The sequence below is a fragment of the Trichosurus vulpecula genome, chromosome 9 (assembly GCF_011100635.1).
Source record: "Trichosurus vulpecula isolate mTriVul1 chromosome 9, mTriVul1.pri, whole genome shotgun sequence".
Lineage (NCBI taxonomy): Eukaryota > Metazoa > Chordata > Mammalia > Diprotodontia > Phalangeridae > Trichosurus > Trichosurus vulpecula.
In genome coordinates this window covers 168,783,021-168,804,937 of record NC_050581.1, presented here as the reverse complement: position 1 = coordinate 168,804,937, position 21,917 = coordinate 168,783,021, and the positions used below count along the sequence as shown (strand labels likewise).

General features: G+C 42.0%; 1 protein-coding gene across 1 annotated transcript in view; it reads left to right on the top strand.

Annotated features, from left to right (window-relative positions):
* The first annotated feature begins 331 nt into the window (after positions 1–331).
* GXYLT2 (glucoside xylosyltransferase 2) overlaps positions 332–21,917 on the top strand; it is a 67,959-nt gene continuing 46,373 nt past the window's right edge. The window contains exon 1 of the mRNA XM_036738884.1: positions 332–618. Coding sequence (XP_036594779.1) covers positions 332–618 — 287 coding nt within the window. The remainder of the gene's footprint in view (positions 619–21,917) is intronic.

The window sequence follows — 21,917 nt, the reverse complement described above, 5'->3', positions numbered from 1 at the left end:
GGGATGCACACACACCTGAGCTCCTGAGACCCACAAACAGCCTGCTCCTCCTGGACCCCTCCAGCTCCCTGGCCAAGAGAGCGGCTATTCTATACAGTACGGTAGTGGCTCGCAGCCCCTCCCCCGAGGCCCCCACCTCCCCTGGCTCTCTCCCCTCCTCCTCTTCCAGCGGAGCCCCGCGGCTGGCCCGAGGAGCCGCGTTGGCGCGCGCGCCGCCTGGCTGCCCCCCTCGCCCGCGGCCACAGCGGCCGAGGCAGCCTGTCCCGGCGCTTCTTTGCGCTGCGATGAGCAGTGGGGCGGCCGCGGCGCGCCTGGGCTGCTCCGCCGCACCATGAGACTCTCTTGCAAGGTCGTGGCGGTGCTGCTGTGCCTGGGCAGTCTGCTGCTTCTTTATCTGCTCGGGGGCAGCGCGGACGAGGCGCCCCCCAGAGCGCCCCCGGGCAAGAGTTGGCTGCGCGCTGCGCTCTCCGGCCCCGGGGGAGCCAGCGCGCCCTCTCCCTTCGCCCTGGTCAGACCCTTGGGAGCAGCTCAAGTTTCTAAGCGGCTTAGGCAGCCACGTCTCCACACGAAGCCAGGCAAGAGGAGCTCGGGGAGGCAAGACAAGTTTGCCGGCGTTAGGTAAGCCCTTCCAGGGAGATGGGGAGAGATCGAAGGAGGGGGAGACATCGGCCGGAGGCTGTCCTCCTGTCGAAGGGCTGTCGCCGCCGCCCTGAGCCCAGGTTTCTCGCCCCCCACCCCCATCTTCCTTTTCCCCCTCGGGTTTGCCCGGGGCGACAGCCCTGGAATCCGAGCTTTGCAATGTAATTGACCGAGAATGTTGTCAGTTTCTACCCAGGGGCTGAGAGGAAGCCCTTCGCTAGATCCCTCCATACGTTTGTGGTTTCAAGTTTTACTCAGCTGGCAGCCCCTTTTTCTTATTGCACCAGAACAATTTTTATTTGTTCTTGCAATTCTAATTATCAATCTGTAGTTTGGTAAATGTCTCTACTTTAGGGGGAGTGGTGGCAAGGAAGGGAGAGAAAGCGCCTGTTTAAAAAATATTCTTTAAAGGTCCTGGGGCTGGCAATTTTGTATCGCAAGATGCTGTGGTTACTTTTAAATATGTGTGTTTTTCTTGATGCGAGATATAAATGTTGTGAGTATTCATCAAAGGGTTCTTTCTGTCCCTGACCTTAACCGTGCTTTCCCATTCTCTTGCAGTTTAAGGATTTGTGTTCATTTCCTTTGTTGTGAACAGCTTTTTACAATCTCCTGTCAGTTGGACCTTTTCCTTTTAGTCTGATTAGAGCTTTTGATGTTTCCAACTTGCCGCACTTCAGATGCAATACACACATTTGTTGGAGTCTTTAATAGCTTGCAAATAATTGAAGAACTTTTTCCCCCAGCTGAAACTACTAAATCTGTTCTAGTGTTTTGGCAGAAACTAACTGAAGATAAATGGAATGCAGCCAGGTGTAGAGAAAAAGCACTAGGCTTGGAGTCAGAAAATCAGAGTCCTGGTATCTGGCTCATTGGATGACCTTGAGCAACTCATGAAAGCTTTTGGACCCTCGCTGCTTATCTTTAAAATGGGAATAACAGCACGGTGCCCTGCCTACCTCGTAGCCTGTCTCATGAGGATCAAATATATGAGGAAAACTACTTTGCTGAGTGTTTGATACTTTATAAATGTGAGGTATTATTATGAAGTAAAAGGAAAGTAAATCTTGATTACTCTGCCTTTATTTCCACTTGTCCATTCATTCAGTAAGCACTCACCACTCACTCAATAAGCATATTTTGTGCCAAGAATTTTGATACCTTGGGAGTATAATGACAGAGAGGGAGAGAGAGAGAGAGAGAGAGAATATGAACCCAGTGCCTTCCCTCAGGAGGCATACATTCCATTGATACTATGTGGATATTTATCGGAAACATGAGATAACTGGGTCTTTAGTTTGATTATTTGGTCTCCTGTGTGCCTAGCACTGTACCCAGAACAACTTAGGTACTTACTGAATGATTAGTTGGCTGGATGGGGTTGAAGATTAATATTGCGCAGCATAATATTTTGGAAAGTGCATAGGTTTTCATGTCAGAGGACCTAGATTTGCATCCTGTTTCTGATACATTATGTCCAGTGGCCCATCTGTAAAATGAGAAAACTTGATTGTTTCTGAAGTTGCTTTTTTTCAACCTTCGAGTAGGCTATGGTGGTATACTAAGTGTAAGTGTGGCACCTTTACCCCTTCTGACAATAGCCTTCAAAGTTAGGAGGTATTAAGATTTAAAAAAAAATTGAGATATTTCTGTTAGAAAATTATTCAGATCTCAGAAAATATATCACCTGGTTCCTCTAATTTCCTGTGTTGGGCTCAAATGCAAGTTCATTGGGATTTGGGAGATTTAAAAAGCCATCCTTATTTCAGAGTAGCAAATATGGTATTTTAGTTGTGCTTAATGTGCAAACTCACACACCAGACACCTAAGTATCTTAAGAGTTTCTCCTTGACTACATTCTATTGACTGACTGAACAGAATGAGTCAACACATGAAAAGTACTAGCTCGTCATTTTACAGAGATTTTTATAAAGAAAATAATGTGATGAGAGACCTAAGAGACTTTCAAACTTGGTAAAAAGAAAAAAAAAGATGTTTGGGAAACACATTTGGGTGGCATATTATTGTCCAGCTGGCCAAGTTTGCTCTGACAGAGCAGGTCATGGGCAGAATATAAATGGGTGTTTTAAAGTAGGATTACTTCCATGAACAACAATACCTCCCAAAGTCATTTTTCTTTTGAACATATCGATTAGATTATCATGGAAATCGTGGCCAACACTGGAGGAATAAGGAATAAAATGAGAAAACTTTGCACAGAGTAAATAAGCCCCAGGAAATCTCTGACTCAAATGAATAAAGATGAAATTCATTCTCATATCCTTTGGAAAAGTTGACAGTTTTTAGAACCTTATTTATTCATTTTTTCTTGAGCCACCTTGATGGGCATGGTACCAAATGCAGCCTAGTCAAGGACCACTGCATTGAAGTACTTTTTCCTGACTGGGTTACACTGTATAGTTAAATAAGAATTTCACCTTGGGTAAAAGGCTACATGTGTTTTAGAATACAAATGCTTCAATCCCTTTAAGTGGCTAGAACCCAAAAGAGATGTGGAGCAATATGGGTGACCTCATCATTTCTGGCCTAAGGAAGGTCAGACTTGTGGTTGTGGTGAGCAAAAAAATGTTTGGAGTTGGATAAGACGCAGATTACCACCTGCCTACCATCCGAGATGCAGTGGGTTGTTCCCCAGGGATACCGGGGGGAGGTGGAGTCCTGCCACGTTGATTCATGAAACACAATGCTCTTTTTCTTCCAACATCTTGTTTTCATTTTAATTAAGTTTCCAGGGATTTGCTTAGGTTCATCCAGACCCTACAATTTTGCAACTAGTCATTTGATTGCAATGTTGCTCTCAACAGGCGTAGACTCTATAAAAAAAAGAGATAGGCCTTGGATAAGGCATTCCCTTTCTTGGTGGGGTCTGTGAAATGAGACCACAATGTCATTACATGCAAGAAAATGAATACTTAATGTCAAATCTAAAAGTGGAACTCTATGTGGCTGAAGAGGCAGGAGCAGAACTATGTAATGGATTGAGTAATAGATTGAGTCAGGAGGTCTGGGGTCTAGTCCCAGCTCTTCTACTTCCCCCAGCCTTAGTTTCCTTGTTTGTTCAGTGAGGAGGTTGGACTAAATATGGACCATCAAAGGGTGTTATGGCTAGTCAAGGGGTGGGTGAATAGGGATTGGAAACAAAATTATACCTTTATTTTCACTAACTTCTAACTGAAATTTAGCATTTCCTTCCATTATCTAAAAACATGCTTGTGAGAAGGGGCCCATAGCCTCACCTGGACTACCCAAGGTGTCTATGACACACACACACATAAAGAACTGGATGATTTTAAGAGCTTGAATCTAGCTCTGAAGTTCTGGTGTTTCTCTGATAGTGAGATGATGATTCAATACTGGTTCTAACCTCAGCACTCTAAACAGTGATGGGAAAATACAAACTCTTGTTAGAGCTTGGAGCTCCTTCTTCCAAAACTTTATGCCCACCGTGGTGTCAACCGAGAGCTCTTGCTTTATTTTCTCTTCTCCCAGTTTCATAATGGGTTAACTGTTTTCACTTAAACCTTCTCAGAGCTTCAGTGAAATGTCAGCTCTGTAAAATGTCCCCACTTTACCATACCTGTTGTACCTAGGGGCAACTAGGTGGAGAAGTGGATAGAGAGTGTCGAGTCTGGAGTCTGGAGGATCTCTGTTCAAATATGGCCTCAGACACTTAGTACCTGTGTGACCTTGGCCAAGTCACTTAACCTTGTTTGCCTAAGTTAACTCATCTGTAAAACGAATTGGAAAAGGAAATGGCAAACCGCTCCAGTATCTTTCCTGAGAAAACCTTTAGTTGGGCATGACTGAAAAATGACTGAATGACAATAGTACCTACTTCCCAGGGTTGTTTTTTTATTTTATTTTAAGTTGTATAGTCCTTAATTAGCAACTAAAATAGAAGGTATCTGTTGTACAATACAGGTAGTAGTTTACTATACTGGAGATTTATTATATTCTAACGCAGATCATTTATAAATGCAATTTTCTAATATTAAAATACTTCCACCCTTTTTGTTTGTTTACAATTTGCAAACCTATTCTGAAGGCTGAATATACGTGCACAGGTCTGCAAAGAGTGCAGGTTTAGAATATGGTAAATGCTTTACAGGTTGTATTTGAAGGACCATCTGCCATCATGACTTTGCATCCATCATCACTTTTTAAAATCATAAAATATTTTGATGTCAGCCTTTCTTTCTTCCATCCCCCTAAACAAGAAACCATTTTATAATGAGTTGAAAGTAAGAAAGGATTACACCTACTAGAAAAGAGGCATGAGGATCACCTGATCATGAGAGCTCTTGTTTTTAGACTAGTTGTTTGATTTCAGTGGTGTAGTCAACTCCCAATGAGGAAATGCCCTCTACTGATGTAGATCATTGCTTGCTTTGCAATCTATAGCTTGAGAGAGTTTCCCAGATTACTGAGAGAATAATCGGGTTTTCCAAGGGTCACATAGTCAATATGTGTCAGGGGTGCTATTTGAATCTCCAGTCTCTGCTCTCTATTCACTATAAGGCAGCAGCTGGGTCATACAGTGGATAGAGTGCTGGACCTGGGTCAGGAAGACCTGAGTTCAAATTCTCAGCCACTTGACAACTTCACGACTCTGGGTAAGTCCCCTTAACCTCTCAGTCCCCTAGGCAGTTCTTTAATTTAGGGCTCTCTAAGACCTTTTAGCCTCAGTTCCTTCATCTGTAAAAAGGGGATGATGATAATATCACCAACCTCACAGGGTTGTGGTGAGGATCAGTCATGATAACACACAATAAACATTTGGTAAACTTTAAAGTGATACAGAAATGCTAGCTGCTATCACCAGTACTATCAGCATCATCATCTTCCCTTCATGCTTCCTCACTTGTTATTACGAGCTACCTCTTATACTCTACCCCTCCCTCTACTCTCTCACTTTTCCCTTTCACTAAATACTTCATCTTCTCTCACTAGCCAATTTCCATATTTCATTTTGTGTTCTGAGCAAGGCTTCACAGAAGCCTCCTAGCTGTTTTAGTATCTCAGTGACAAACAGTGCCCCAGTAGACAAAATGGTGGTGGAATGGGTTCTTACATGGTCTCTTGTTGGTTTTCAGAAGATGTCCACTTAGATGAGACTTCCTTTGCCAAACCGCCAAGAAGATGGCATTTCTTAGCTTTTAGCCCCCAGCCTTAGGAGATCTTTTGATTGAAAAAGATGAAATGTATCCTTGTAATCTTTCAGAGGAAAATAAGCACAATAGATCTGTAGGACCTGAGAGTTGAGAGAAATCTCGGAGATTATCTAATTTAACCCTCTTGGAAATGGAATCTTAGGCACAGCCAGCCTGGTACAGTGGAAAGACTACTGGATTTGTAGTCAGAGGACCTAGGTTCAAATCCTGATTCTGCCATCTCTTCCCTAATGACCTTGAGGAAGCTGAGGCCCACGTGATTCACTGGTCCATCTATGATTGAGGAAGTTGGACTAGATTGCCTTGTAAGGTGCCTTCCAGCTCTAAACCTGTGATCCTAAGACTTGATCAAGAGACTAGCTAGTGAACCTCCTTGAAGGTGGGGACCTTTTGCCTGTCTTTGAACCTATCCCCAGGGTTTAGCACAATACCTTATACATAGGAAGCACTTAATAAATGTTTGTGCACTAACTGAGAACTGTGTGCCCTTGACCAAGTTACTTTTAGGTTCAACCAATCCATCAGCATTTATTAAGTGCCTACTATGTGCCAAGCACCCAGCCAAAGATACAAAAAAAGGCAAGACAGTCCCTACCCTCACAGAGCTTAGAATCTAATGGGGGAGACAATATGCAAACATAAACTTAGAGCTGGAAGGAGCCATAGAGATTATCTAGTCCAGCCCTCTACTTTTACAGATGTGGAAAAGTCATGAGACTTGCTCAAAGTCACACAGGGAGTAAGAGACAGAGCTGGGATTTGAACCAAGAGCCTCTGGCTCTTTCTACCACACCAAGCTCCCTTTCCACTTAGTCTCTTTCTCCCATAATCTCTTTCTTTCCAAGTTAGAAATCTTCCGAGCTATGAGGCAATAAGACCTTTTCTGGAAAAGCCTCAAGAGAGGGAGAAAAGGGGAATGAAGTGGGAAATGTGATGGACAAATGCACTAAAAATCATGTAGTATTTTGTTTCATGATTTAAGACTTGAAAAAGTGACTAGAACCTTTGGGCTGCAGTAAAAGGCTTGGATATTTATTGAGTTGGAATCTTCTCCCTCCATCGAATTTTTAGTTTTGCCGCCTCTCCAGCAGCCAAAAGCTAGGATTGCCCAGCTTGGAAAAGCATGGAGTAAGTTTAGAGTTTCCTGTGAGTCATGAATTTTCCCAAGAAATCAAATTCATTCTCTCCCAAAGACCCTGCTAATTTTTGGGCCTGAGTTTTTTGGATTTGTCATTTCTAGAGGCTTAGCTTTGGCTTCATGTTCCGAGTTGTATATTGTGTGTCTAAGTGAAAAAATTAGGAGAACTTTGGTTGTGTGGCCACTTAAAATGATAGGTTTGGAGCCAGAGGGACCTAAGAAGGGTTATCTAGTTCCACTCCTCATTTTACAGTTAAGGAAACTGAGGGTCAGAGAAATTAAGAGTCCAGGGTCACACACAAATAGGATCTAAACCCAATTCTTCCAGCCTCCAAGTTCAGTACACTGTCTGTGACTTATTTGCCCAAGATCACATAGACAATACATAGCAGAGAAAGAATTCAAACCCAGGTTCTCTGACTCCAATTTTAATGCTTCCTTTCCTGGACTACACTTTTTTTTTCTTGGGGGAAGCATTGCAGATATACAGTGAACAGAGAAGTGTGCAGGCTGATTGTATTTGAGATACTGTGCAGTGTTTTAAATGAGTACAAGCTACTCTCTGATGCACAATCTCATCTTTTTAGCAGCAATATTTTTCTGGTGATGCCATATGACTACAAATGATGGAATCCTACAATCTGTAGAAGCATGAAGCTCATAACCATTTGCTCTCCAGGGATGGGATAATGGGAGCCGATAACAAAGTCTCTTGGATCTTAAGGCTGCCCTTTTAAGCATAGATGTACCAAGTTCAGTTCTAAAGACTTTGCTTATGTCAGGGGAGGTTTCTAAGTTATTTTAAGTTCTACTCTTTGAGATTAAAACTGTACATAGCTAGAAACTTTGTGATCTAATTCATGCCATTAAGTCCTTATTGGAATCCCTTTGAAATAGATCCCCTTAATAAAGTTCCCATCTGTGAGATGTAATTTTGTTCAAGACATGGTTTTTCCTCTCCTCCTATTGCCATCCCTATTTACTTGAGCCTTGCTTGGAAAGAGAAAATAGGCATTCTGTCTGTTTACAGTCCATATGGAGTCAACGAATTTTAGAGCAAGCAGGGAAAATAATCAGTCAATTCCTTTTCTTAATAGGTTGACAGCCAATTATTTCTAATATGCTACTGGTTTGTATTTCATATCTCCATAACATACTTTGAATAAAAGAAAAAGAGAGGGTATATAGGGAGGGAGGGATGAAATGGGCACAAATCCAATGAAATTATAAATGATAAAGCCAAGTGGTCAGACAAAAGATATGAAAAGGGATCTCCCTCACTCCTTTGAAGAGATGGGAGTTTATGGGAATGGAACACTGCATATAATGTCAGACTTTTTTCGTGTGTTGGTTAGTTTTGCTCACTTGGGTTCCCCCCCCCATTTTATTCTGTTATAAGGAACAGCTCTTGGATAGGAAGACAGATTTCACTTAGAAATGTGGTTGATAAAAAACCCCAAAAGATATAATAAGATATAAAAACAAAAAATATCATTAAAATTATTTTTTAAATGAAACAAAAACAAGGGGTCACTTACAGCTTGGATTAATTACTATACATTTTTTGGAATCAGCCTATTTTTCATTATCACCATTATCACCATTGAACATTTATTGAATGCCTATTGTTTGGGAGGCCTGGGCTTTGTATGTAACACAGTTATTTTTTCCTTTAAAGTTTATGAACCAAATTCAATATGACGAATTGATTTATGATGATTCCTCTAATATTTACAAAAGAGACATTTTGACTGTACCCTTGAATAGTTTCAGACGTATGGCATAGTCCTTGATACAGAAAGTAATATTGGGATCAGAGTCAACTATCAGATTTCCCATCAGTCAGGCCAAGCCAATTACACTTTATGTAACTGCAGAGGCCTAAACATTGGCTACCACAACAGATTTAACCAATTAGTAAAGCCCTGAGTGCCTTCACTCAAGAATCCAGCCTCCTTTGATGTTCCAGGCATCCAATTATATCACCCTGGATGCATCCTTGCTGGTTGCCATCTGTCAACCTCCAGGAAACTCTTGTCACCTTTTTCAATAACATTATCACCTGGCTGTCAGTCTTCCCTTCCTACCTAGCTTCTGATGTCATTTTGATGACTTTTTCCTTCATATTCATTATCCTTCTAAAACTCTGACCTCTTCAGTTTCCATGACCTGCACTTCTCCCCACTCTACTTCGGCCACATACAGGAATGTGGACAGGGGAGGGACTTACCATCACTAAAAACTGCCCCATATCCAAGATCTTGGATTCTGAAATCTCCTTCTTCCATAAGTCCCCTAGCCTGCTTTTTGCTGATTACTCCTCTACTGCTCAACCTGACCTTTGTTTTCCCTCATCGTGACCTGCAGTCCCTTGATTGCTCCCTGTTCTCTCTTGTTCTGGCTTTGGAGGCTAACAGTCTCAAATTTAGAAGGGATCCGAGAGGGAATCCCATCAGAACAAAAATCTATTCTCTAGTAACTCCAACTAGCCACAGTTTAAATTAACCCCCTGAGCTTCCAAGCTCAGTAAAAAGTTAAAGAAAAAGACTCCCTTGTAACAAATAAACATAGTGGAGCAAAATGAATCCACACAGTAGCACTGTCTGGAAATAGAAGTTTCTTCACCTTGTGCTCATTACCTCAGTGTCAGGAGATGGTAATGTACTTCATCCTAGGCACTCTGGAGACATCCAGCGACCAAAGTTCGGAAGTCTTTCGAAGTTCTTTTTCATTACAGTGTTGCTGTCCTTGTATAATTAATTGTTCTCTTGGTTCTGGTCACTTCACTCCTCATCCATTCACACTACCCAAGGTTCTCTGAAGTTGGCTCTTTCTTCATGTCTTACAGAGCAATAACATTCCATTACATTCATATACCATAATTTGTTGACCTAATTATCTAAGAAGTATCTAAGGTACCTTCTTAGATTCTAATTAGAGTTTTTTTCTCTCTTTTTTATTTACCCCACCCCCCCTTTGGATTGGGAAATTTGTTTTGAATGAATCCAAATTTTTTTTTGGACAGAAACAAAGGCATATCATGGAGGATGAATATAAAACTATGTTATGATCCAGCAAGAATACTGTCACTGATACAAGGTTCAGAAGGAGCTGAGGCTGGTGGAGAAAGATAAAGATAACAAAAACTTTCTTCTTAATAGCTATGTTTCAGAATGAGCTAGGTTCATGTGATATAGGTGCTCCTCACCCTTCTTCCATGTGCTGTGTAACCCTGGGCAAGTCACTTAATACTCCTTGCCTCGGTTTCCTCATCTCTAAAATGAGCTGGAAATGGAAATGGCAAACCACTCTAGTATCTTGACTAAGAAAATCCCAAATGGGGGTCACAAAGAGTCAGTTGTGACTGAACAACAACTCACAGTTCTTTTCTTTTCAGATACCCCAATTATGAAAAGTAGTTAATTGTACCCTTTTTTTCTTCCTTTCTGCACTAGTATATTCCTTCTTTTTGCCTTCCCTTTTAGTCTTCAGAACAGGAGCAATCTGCCCTCCTGAACTTCTGTTTTTCTTATTTCACTCCATCAATAGCCTTTGAAGATATTAGATTCTAAAGGGACATCTGTTTCTTCTCCCCCATTAAATGTTAGTGCTTTATCATTAAACAGCTCCTTCTAATTAGATAAATAAACTTATCTTTTAGGTTTCTCTGGCCTCTTGTGTTTGTATTTCAAAGTTCCTCCTCAGCTCTGGTTTTTTCATCAGAAATGCTTGAAAATTGTCTCTTCCATTAAAGGGTCATCTTCCCCCCACCCCCCAGTTGAATGATACTCAGCTTTGCAGGGTAAATTATTTTTGGTTGCAAGCCTATTTCTTTTGCCTTTTGGAATATTGTAATTCAGGCTCTCTTTATTTCTAGTGTAAGTTCTCAGATCTTATGTGAGCTTTACTCTGGCTCCCGGGGAGGTTGGCTTTTTCCTGGATGCTTACAATCCTTTTTTTTCCCTTTGACATGGGAACTTTGGATATTCTTGGGACTTTTATTTTAGGGCTTCCTTTCAGAAAAAGATGGCTTCTTTCTGTCTTTGCTTTCTGGTTCTAATAAATATGGACAGTTTCAATGTATAATTTCTTAAAATATAGTATCCAGGCTTGTTTTTAATCATAATTTTCAAGAATACCAGTGATTCTTAGATTGTTTCATTAGACTGTGAACTCCTTGAAAGCAGGTACTAGTTTTTGTTTTGTTTTGTTTTTTTACCATTTCTATCCCCAGCACTTTGGCACATAGTAGGAGCTTAATGGACTTTTTCATGACTGACTAACCATTCCTCTGTGTCCATTTTTTTCTAGTTATTTGTTTAACATTAGATGTATGAAAGAGAAATGGTCTGGGGATGTGATTCCCTCCTCCAAAAAGGAAAACCAAATGGAAGGAAGGCCAGAAGGAATCAGAGATAAGCAGGGTAATTTTGAAAGTTACATATTGAATTTTTTATATATGTAACAGGTGATTGGCCAATGAAAGCCTGGTCCTTTTGAGCATATGTAGCAGCCTCTGCCTGATGCTGTGCCTTACATAGACTTCAGGGTCTTCTAGAACTCCTTGCCTCACTCGCCACCAGGAAAGAGAGGGCTTTCTTTAGCCTTTCTGAATGAACACTCAGTTCCAGCTCAGCAACCAGCCACAAGGCCTTTTTCTTCACCACATGCTAAGCAGACAGGAAAACAGTAATACAATATCTGCGTGTGTTCTGAAGTCCACACATGGGATTGCATAAAGCCAAGTATACTGTACATGATTAAAAGGGCTGGGTTTTCATTGGTCAGTCCTCTTACTTTTATTTAAAAAGAAGGTGGGCTGTGTATAATAGAGTTTTGCAGTTTCATGTACAAACTTCTTCTGTCCTACAATATACATGCAAATGCTCATTTTGCTTGTTGTTTAGGTTCAAAAAAATCTTTAATGGAAAAAAAAAGATATCCCTTTCCGTGGCAGTATCCCTGTCATGGGTCTCATTCTGCCAAGTTTCAATAATATCTATGAAGTCAAAATTTCCTCCTTGTTTTAGTGTCTCTATTTCATCTTTCTTGTCATCCATACTCTATGTATGCATATAAAAATAGGATGCCGTAGGGTTTTGTGTTTTTTTTTTCTGCCTCCTTTTTGTGTTTGTCACCTAGGAATTTCTAAGGGTCTTTAGGGTTGTTGGTCTTTTTGCTTTGTGGTAAATCTCTATAATATCCATTAAACTTGATAATTCTTTCACATAATATATATAGGAAAGAAGGTAGATATCATTATTGTAAATGCCAGGTGGAGAAATAGCTGCCGTGGTTCCTAAAGTGATGGTCCGACCATGTTACCCTCCTACTTAATAAAAACTGGTGGCTCCCTGTTTCCTCCAAGACCAAATATAAAATCCTCTGTTAGACATTTACAGTTCTCCATACCCTGGCCCCTTTCTACCTTTCCACTTTCTACCTTCACTCCCCTCCTAGCTATACTGTTCTACCTGAAGGTAAACATGGTGCTCCATCTTCCATCTCCCTGCTTCGATACTGGCTGTTTCCCATCCTTCCTCTTCTCCACCTCATAGTTTTCTTGACTTTATTCCAGACTCAGTTCAGATCTCACCTTGTACATAAAGCCTCTACTAATCCCCTCAGCCACTGAGGTCTTCCACTCCGAGATTGTCTCCCATCTATTTCGCATGTATCTCATAGTTACCTATACTCTGTCTTCTCCATTTTATGTATGGTGAAAGCTTGATCATTTATCATTCAATAAATGTTAGCTCTATGAGGGTAGGGGTGTTTTTGCCTTTCTTTATGTCATCAGAACTTAGCACAGTACCTGGTACATAGCAAGGACTTAGTAAATTCTTGTTAACTGCTGGAGGAGGGGGCCAGCTTTCCCCTCTTTCAGAAGCACCTATTATCTGCCCATTAGCTCCAAGTGTTTAGTGTTTCTTCTTCACCTTCACTGTGTAACATTCTCCTACCCTCCACTTCCTGATATTGGTTGTTGTCCTTCATTCTCAAAGAGGACCAAAATGACATCACTATGCTTGAGTCAAGATTCAATGTGTCTGACTGTGGCTGATCAGGCCAATATGAGCTCGGAATGCTCAACCACAGGTCAGGCATAAATAGTCCATGTGAACATTTGGGGTGGATACTCCAAATTTGCGTATCATGCATTTCCTTTGAGCTGTTTCAATTCTGCTTTTCTCATAGAGCACAGCACCTTCTCTGATGTGGGAACGGCACGCTGAGCCATCCTGTGCCAGTGTCTCCCATGTCACACAATCAATTCCAAAGTTCTTGAGAGAGACCTTGAGAGTGTCCCTGTATCACTTCTTCTGACCACCATGTGAACGCTTGCCCTGTGTCTTTTTGGCAAGCGTGCATTTTGCATTTGAACAACGTGGCCAGCCCATCGGAGTTGTGCTCTCTGAAGCAGAGTTTGAATGCTTGGCAGTTAGGGTTGGCCCAGGTTACTCCCTGCCTCTTCAAGCCTCTTCTGTTTTAAAACAAACAAACAATTTTATTGTCTCTAATAAATTAGACAGTGGAGAAGTGGGCTTTGAAGTCACTTAGTGGACCATAGATAATCACCCCTTGGCTTTGACAGAAAGGTAGTCATTGCACATTCACTGTGAAATTCCCTTGGTTCTCCGTATTTTCTGGAAGCAAGAACTCCGTTTCTGTGTCATTCTGATAGCTCTTCTGGCCAGTTAGGAGAATTCTCCATCTCCTTAGCATTCTTTCTTCCCACTAACATTGAAGTAGAATGGGATTATCTCTTGCCTATCCACCATTCCCCACACCCGAAATCCTCTGGCCTGTTGAAATCCTCTGCCTCCAAAGTCAAGCTTAGGTTCAGTATCCTTCACAAAACCTTCTCTGACACCTTCCCTTCACCTAGAAGAAAGTCATCTCTCCCAACTCAAATTTTTTTCTGGATGTTCTCTTGCCGTTATTACATTTTTTCAAGTGTCATACTTATTTATGTTATGTTGTGCTTTTACCCAACCCCCACATTAGATTGTAAGCTCTTTGAGGGCAGAGACAATTAAAAATTTTTTTGAATGCCCATGACATGATATAAAACTTTCATACCTTAGGTGCTTAAAAACATTAAAAATATATATTTTAACATCACCTTCATTTCTAAATATATACCTTCCTCCTCTTCTCCCCAGAAGACCATCCTTTATAAGAATAAAAAAGATACTCCAAAAAAGCAGTTTAGTAAAATTAACCAAGCATACCAATTGGGTCTAACAGTATATTCAATGTTTCACACCCAGAGTCCCCCAAATTCTGCTGGAAGGAAAGGAAGGGAGTTTTCTTTCTTCTGCAGGGCCAAGCTTGATCACTCTCTCTGGACTTTGCCAAAATCTTTCAGCCCACTTGTCCCTCTACCCTAATGGCCCCTTTCTCCCATTGGGGAGTTCCAGGAAGAGCCTGTAGCAGCTCTGCTTCTCTCTCTCTGAATTTTACCACCCTACCCCACTATGGGCACATCCCGCCTGTTTTTCATCTCTCTTTTATGTGCTGTCTCCTCCATTAGAGTATAAATTCCTTAAGGGTATGGACCATCCATTTTGTTTGTTTCTGTATCACCAGGGCCAGTCAGTCAATAAGCATTTATTTTTTAAGAGTATTTTATTTTTCCAATTACATATAAAGACAATTTTCAACATTCATTTTTATAAGATTTTGAGTTCCAAATTTTTCTCCCTCCTCTCCTCCTTAAGACAATAGGCAATCTGTTAATAAGCATTTATTAAGCACCTACTATGTGCTAGGCACTGTGCTCATTGCTGGGGATATAAAGAGAGGCAAAAAACAGCCCCTTCCTTCAAGGAGCCCACAGTCTTAAGAGAGGAGATAACAAGCAACCAAATATGAACAAACAAGAGCTTAGCACAGTGCCTGACACATAGTAGGTCCTTAATAAATGCTGACTGACTTGACTGTAATTATATAACTTTCAATTTCCTTGTTTTTGTTCTTTCCACACATATTAAGACTCTTGATAAATGCTTGTTTTATTTCACTGAATTGCCATGTCTGGAGTTGGTATGTTCTACATATCCCTATAGCTGAGGCCCCAGCTATAGCCCCTAGCTATAGCTAGACCCCAGGATTGAAATCTCATCTAAGAAAAGTAAATGTGCTCCTAATCAGCCATTCTGAATTACCCCTAGGAATTAATTATTCACCACCCATCTAACAAAAGCTGGGTGATGACCTGTCAGGTATATTGTAGGAGTGATTCTTGTCCTGATCTGTATTGGACCAGATGGTCTCTAAGGGCCCTTCCAGCTCTGTGATTCTGTGATTCTAGACTGGCAGGATCATAGATTTAGAGCCAGAAGGGTCCTCAGAGGCCCTCAGGTCCAACCGCCTCATTTTATAGGTGATGCTCAGTTATAGTAGATGCTGCCATTTTGGTAAGGTCTTTCTTCCAGGAGTAAGACAATGTATCCTAAAAAGAGATCATTATGATGGAATCTTAAAAGAAATTCAACCAAGGAGGAAGAACTGGGCTCATGTAATGTTCCTATAAGTTGAGTACATCATCCTTTAAGCTGGAAGCATCAATTCCCTTTGTCTGATATCTTTTAATTGCTCTGACTAGTTGTGGACAACCCTGACTTGGGTCTTAATTTAGAGGCTGGTTGTTTCCTAATAATAATAGGGCACTTTAAAGTTTTTGCAAGGCGTTTTGCCCATGCTATCTCATTTGATCCCCACAATAACCCCATGGGGTAGGTGCTATCATTATCCTCATTTTACAGATGAAGGAACTGAGGCCCAGAGAGATTAAGTGACCTGTCCAGGGTTACCCAGTTAGGAAGTATCTGGAATGAGATCTGAACTCAGGACTTCTGACTCCAAGTCCATCATTCTATCCATTATGCCACCAAGCTGCAGTCCTAAAAGCTTATTCACTGGCCAGTAGCAAAGCATCACATTTATGCACAAGCATGCTCCTTGAGGATAGGGACTGTATTTTTGTTTTGCTTTTGTGTACCCAGTTCACTGCCTTGCACATAGTAGGTACTATGTGATAAATGATTGTAGGGTTGGATTGGATGGAGGAATTTAGCTCATCAACTGAGAGGGAGCAATAAAAAGAGAGAGAAGACAAGAGGAAAGACTCTGTTTGTAGAGTCAATTATTCACTTTAATAATTCAGTGTTTTTTGCACTAATGGGCTGGAAAGTAAATACCACTTCACATAAATGCCGTATTTCATTATTTATAATCTCTAGAAATTGAGGTTTAATTAACTCTAACGCCTGAGACATTTAAGCTATTAAGAAAACGTTACATCTCAGGCAGCCAGGAAAACAAGCAACGCCAATTTTTCAGATACTCTGGAATTTCTAGATTAATTTTTTCAAAGTTGGGAGGGGCCTTAACCCTTGTTTTACAAATGAGGAAATTGAGTACCAGGGAGGGAGGGGGTGTGCCTGAGGTCGATTTAGGAGCAGAGCCCAGGTTTCCTGACTCCTTCTAAAGCACTCTTGCCATTACATCATGCTGAATATTTGAGTTTCTATCCCAAATATAATTTTTGTTTGGGGTTCCTGGGAGCAGAGGGTCTGAGTCAGAGTAGATGTAATTTGCTGCTTTCTTCTGAATCTGTCTAAAAGCATGTCTTTTCTTGTCTCCAAAATCAGCTCCATAGACAGCTTTGTAAGCATAATGGAAAGGGAAGCTGGTAATGAGTCCTGGTAGATGCTCTTATCTTCTTCCTTTAATCTGCTAGCTTCCTGAAGGACTTCTGCCTGGTACTTATAATGGTATTCTTCAAATCCCCAGTCTCCTTCAAAGCTTAGCTCAAATGCCATCTCCTATGTGAGCCTGTTTCTGTTCATCCCAGACGCTAGTCTCTCCTTCCTTCAGATTGTCTTGTATTTATTTCATATCTATTTTGTACAATATATCCCTACTGTTCCTCTGACCCTAGGCAAATCACCTACCTCTTCCTACTCTAGGTCTGGGGATGAGTACTGGTCATTTAAAAGGTTCTTTTGGCCTCAGGACTCTTTAAACATTATTGAGGAGGCAGCTAGGTGGGCACAGTGAGTAGAACACTGGCCCTGGAGTCAGGAGGTCCTGAGTTCAAATCCCACCTCAGACACTTGACACATGTACTAGCTGTGTGACCTTGGACAAGTCACTTAACCCCAATTGTCCTGCCAAAAAACAAAAACAAAAACGAGGGCCCCCAAGACCTTTTGTTTATGTGGGTTATATCTATTGATATTTATCATATTCAAAATTCAAATGTTGTAATATTACTTTTAAAAGAGTTCATCTCATAGGCTCCTGGAAAGGGTCTTGGACTCCCCAAGTGGTCCCCAGACCATACTTTGAATCATTACTTTAGGCAAGTTTGTAAGAACTTAAGTTATGGAAAAGATTCCAACCTGCTGTGGTAGAAGGCATTTCTTCACCTGGGAAATCACAGGTCCATCCCCATTTTAAAAATGCTTACATGTATGCATATTATCTCCTCCAATAGAAAGAGCTTAAGGGTAGGGGCTATTTCATATGTCTCTTTATCTTCAGGCACACAGCATACATTTAATAAAAGCTTGACTGATTGATTTTTGTGGTAAATTAAATAAACTTGTTTCAAAATTGCTGCTTTTTGCAATCACAGGATTATAGAATTTGGAGTTGGGTGGGACCTTTCTCTTAGAATCAATGGACAGTTATCCACTGAGTTCCTCATATCTGATATACTTGAAAGGTTACTGAGTTAGGAGGCAGGAGATCTGGGTCCTAGTCCTGACTCTGCCACTAACAGTCTGCATGGGAGAATCCTTTAATCTCTAGGTCTGTTTCTTTACCTTGACTTTTTTTTTGTTAACATGTAAAGGGTGACAAGGTCTGGGGATGAGTACTGGTCATTTAAAAGGAGAATGTGACAGCCTTGAAACACTTGCTGTGGAGTCATGCAGCAGACAAAGGAATGCATTACCCAGCAATATCCAAGGCCCTGAACTTCATTTTTTTTCTCCAGATGTGTTCCAGATGTCTTCTGACTTTGTTCCCATGTGAACCAGTAGAATTCAGTAAGATCCATAGGGTTTTGTGCTATTATGTCTTGGATACACAAGAAACACACTTCCCAGTATTTCTTTTTTAGAAATGGTTGTACTTTTTGAATAGAAGGTTGCCATAGGATCGTGCATTTGGAGCTGAAAGGGACCGTGAAGGCTAAGTCTAACACCAACATTTGTGTAGATAAGAAAACAGAGGCCCAGTGAAGTTAAGTTATCCTAACTGGGGTCACATAGCTGGTGTCTGAGGCAAGATTGGGTCTAGCAGTACATCCATGATACCACCTCAGACTAGGTTTTAATCTACTAGTACATACCCTAACATCTTTAATTGCATCCATTTGACAAAGTTCTGTTTCAGGGGGATAATTAGATCTGTAGGTACAGTGTTATAAATGGCCAGTTTTGGTTACCCACATCCTTGAGTAGCCAGAATTAGCATGGCAAAAGCTTTTAAAAGGTCTTTATGGAGGTCTGCAGCTATAATAAGGAATCAGAGTGCTGGGGCTGATCTGAGTAGAGCCAGCATGGGCAGGGTGCCCTGAGCTGGGCTGAGCTGCCCCGGGAAAATGTGGGGCAGAATTATGGGGCAGCTGCTGCCAGCTGTGAAAATATCCAGCCTTTCAGGAGCAAAAGGAAAACGCTTCTGCCTTTTGAAGGGAAGACTTTTGGTTATTGGCTTCCTGTATTTCTTTACCTTGGCAGGAAGGAAGCCCTGAACCTGGGGTTGGGGACCACAGAAGCAGCTGCAGAGCAGTTATAAATTCCTTCCAAGCCCCTGGAGTTGGTGACAGGGTGGATCAAGGTCTGAGGAAAGAGGAGAAGGGGGAGGGAGGAAGAAAAGAAGGGAGAACAAGGAGGGAGGGCCCTTGCCAGTTCTCTCTAGCCTACTCTATGTATGCTGGCTAGCACATAGTAGGTGTTTGTGAATTCTTGTTGAATTGTAAGATGACTTTGGAAAGATCTATGTTTTGAGTGGTCAACACAATAGATGCTGCAGTTAGGTATTGGTGTTAGTCCTAGAGCAAAAAAGCAAAGAGTATGAAATTGTAACTCATGATTTCATTTAGAATCCTCTTTTGTGCTCTGTTGTGCGTACAGAAATACTCTTTTTTGGTGTTATAGAAAAACAGATTTCAAAGCAACGATGCTTGGCACAAGGTCACAGAGCTTCATGACTTTGATCCTCTTGTTAGGTAAATGTGCATTTATTATATCATAGGCTTGTAGGCAGTCACTCTGGGTGGTCTTGGTTCAGCAACTGGTGTAGCTCCACCTGCAAGTGGGTCGGTTAACAGATAATTTATGGGAATACTGATGATAGGCACTTGAAAATGACATAAGGTACAAGTGATTCGCTAGTGACGTCTCTGGTCAGTGTTTTCAGAGTAAGAGTCTCCTATCCTCTGGATGAGAATCACTGTAAAAAGTGGCTTCGCATGTTTCTCAGAGTCTTAAATTCAACCCATGCCCAAGATGATTAATGAATAGGCACCTCAGAGAGTGGAGCCCTGGCAGGAAGGGAGGAGGCTGATGGCCTTCCTGCCCTGGGCCTGCCCTTGCCCTATCCCTACAGCTGGAGGGGGTCTCACAGTGGAAATGGAAAGAAAGGATAAATGTGAGACTTTTATATGAGGGGACTGTCTAGGAATTGGAGTGGGTCAGTCCTGTTTGAAGAAGACACACTGTCTCTTTGCAAAGGAGGTTTGCAAGCCTTACGGGGCTAAATTGGGCTATAAAGTATTGTTCAGTCCTTTCTGACTCTTCCTGACTCCATTTGGGGTTTTCTTGGCAGAGATACTGGAGTGGTTTGCCATTTCCTTCTCCAGCTCATTTTACAGATGAGGAAACTGAGGCAAACAGGATTGAGTGATTCGCCCAGCGTCTCACAGCTAGTAAGTGTCTGAGGCCAGATTTGAACTCAAGAAGATGAGTCTTCCTGACTTTAGGCCTGGCACTCTATCCACTGCACCACCTAACTGTCCTATAAAGTGTTGAAGACTTTGCTTTTCTGATGTGTCCACAGGGTTGTAGAACTTTTTAACTTCCAGGAATAATGTGCCACAATGAGGGGCTTGGATCAGAGGACCACATGGGGCCCTTGCGTGAGTCACCTTGCTGAGAAGAGGAGGGGAGGAAGGTTTGTTGAATTCTGGTAGAATGGATTAGGATCTAGGATCATAAAAGTCAAAAGGAAGAGTTAAGAACAAATGGAATTTGCTGTCCAAGTGTCTGGAGCAAGGGATAGAATGAACCCTGTATGATCCCAAGGCTGCCAGAATGGTGGTCTTTGTTGTATCATTAACAGAGATATATTTCAGAATGGTGAATTCTATATCTTGTAGGTGCTAGATAATTATTTGTAGAATTGAGTTGCTCACTTTTGGAGGTTTCTGTGGTGGAAAGAACAATGGGCTGAATCAGATTTGGAGCTGAAAAGGACCTCAGAGGCCATCAAATCCAACTCATTTTACAGATGGGGAAACCACAACCCTGAGATGTAAAGCAACTTACTGAGGGACATACATCCAGTAAGTAAGTATATGAGGCAGGATTTGAACAAGTGTCGTCCCAACTTCTAAGTCCTCTGCTCTATCCACTATACCATACTGCCCAGGAATAAGGAGGTCTCTGGTACAAATGCTATTTCTGCCTCTTGCTGGAGTATATGACCTTGGGTAGATCATCAGAACCTCAGTTTCCTCATCTGAAAAATAAGGAAAATGGACCAAATGTTCTCTAAAATCCCTCATGGCTCTGAAAATTTCCAGTCCTACGTGATCACATATGGTGGCGTACAACAGGAGGACTGGGAAGCATGGGTGATGAGAAGCCTTTTAATGGATATGTCTTCAAGCTGTGATGATCGCTCATATGTGGAGGTAAAAGGGAGAGAGGGAGAGGGAGAGGGAGAGGGAGGGAGGGAGGGAAGGAGGGAGAGAGAGAGAGAGAGAGAGAGAGAGAGAGAGAGAGAGAGGGAGGGAGAGGGAGGGAGGGGGAGAGAGAGAGAGAGAGAGAGAGAGAGAGAGAGAGAGAGAGAGAGAGATAGGGAGGAGAGAGAGAGAGAGGGAGAGGGAGAGGGGGGGAGAGAGAGAGAGAGAGATAGTGAGGAGAGAGAGATAGGGAGAGGGAGAGAGAGAGAGATAGGGAGAGGGAGAGAAAGAAAAAGAGAGGAGAGAGAGAGAGAGGGAGAGAGAGAGAGAGAGAGGGAGGAGAGGGAGAGAGAGAGAGAGAGAGAGAGAGGGAGAGAGAGAGAGAGATAGTGAGGAGAGAGAGATAGGGAGAGGGAGAGAGAGAGAGATAGGGAGAGGGAGAGAGAGAGAGATAGGGAGAGGGAGAGAGAGAGAGATAGGGAGAGGGAGAGAAAGAGAAAGAGAGGAGAGAGAGAGAGATAGGGAGGAGAGAGAGAGAGAGAGAGAGATAGGGAGGAGAGAGAGAGAGAGAGAGAGATAGGGAAAGGGAGAGAGAGAGAGAAAGAGAAAGAGAGGAGAGAGAGGGAGAGGGAGGGAGAGAGAGAGAGAGAGAGAGAGAGAGGGAGAGAGAGAGGGAGAGAGAGGGGGAGACAGAGAGGGAGAGAGAGAGAGAGGGAGAGGGGGAGAGAGGGAGGGGGGGGAGAGAGAGAGAGAGAGAGAGGAGAGAGAGAGAGGAGAGGGAGGGGGAGACTAGAAACAGCCTCTGAGTCTCATCTAATAAAGGAAAAAAATAAAAATAATTAAATGGTCAAAACAATGAAGTAAATACCTTCCCAAAGACTATCGATCTGAGGGGGGAAATGGGCTCCAGCCTTTAGAGCCAGATTCTCTGCCGTCATTAAATAGCACTGGCCAGAAAGTGATAGCCAGCTACGTTCGCCTCTAATAGAAGATTGGGAAAGGTGCCCACTTTAGTGACCTAAAG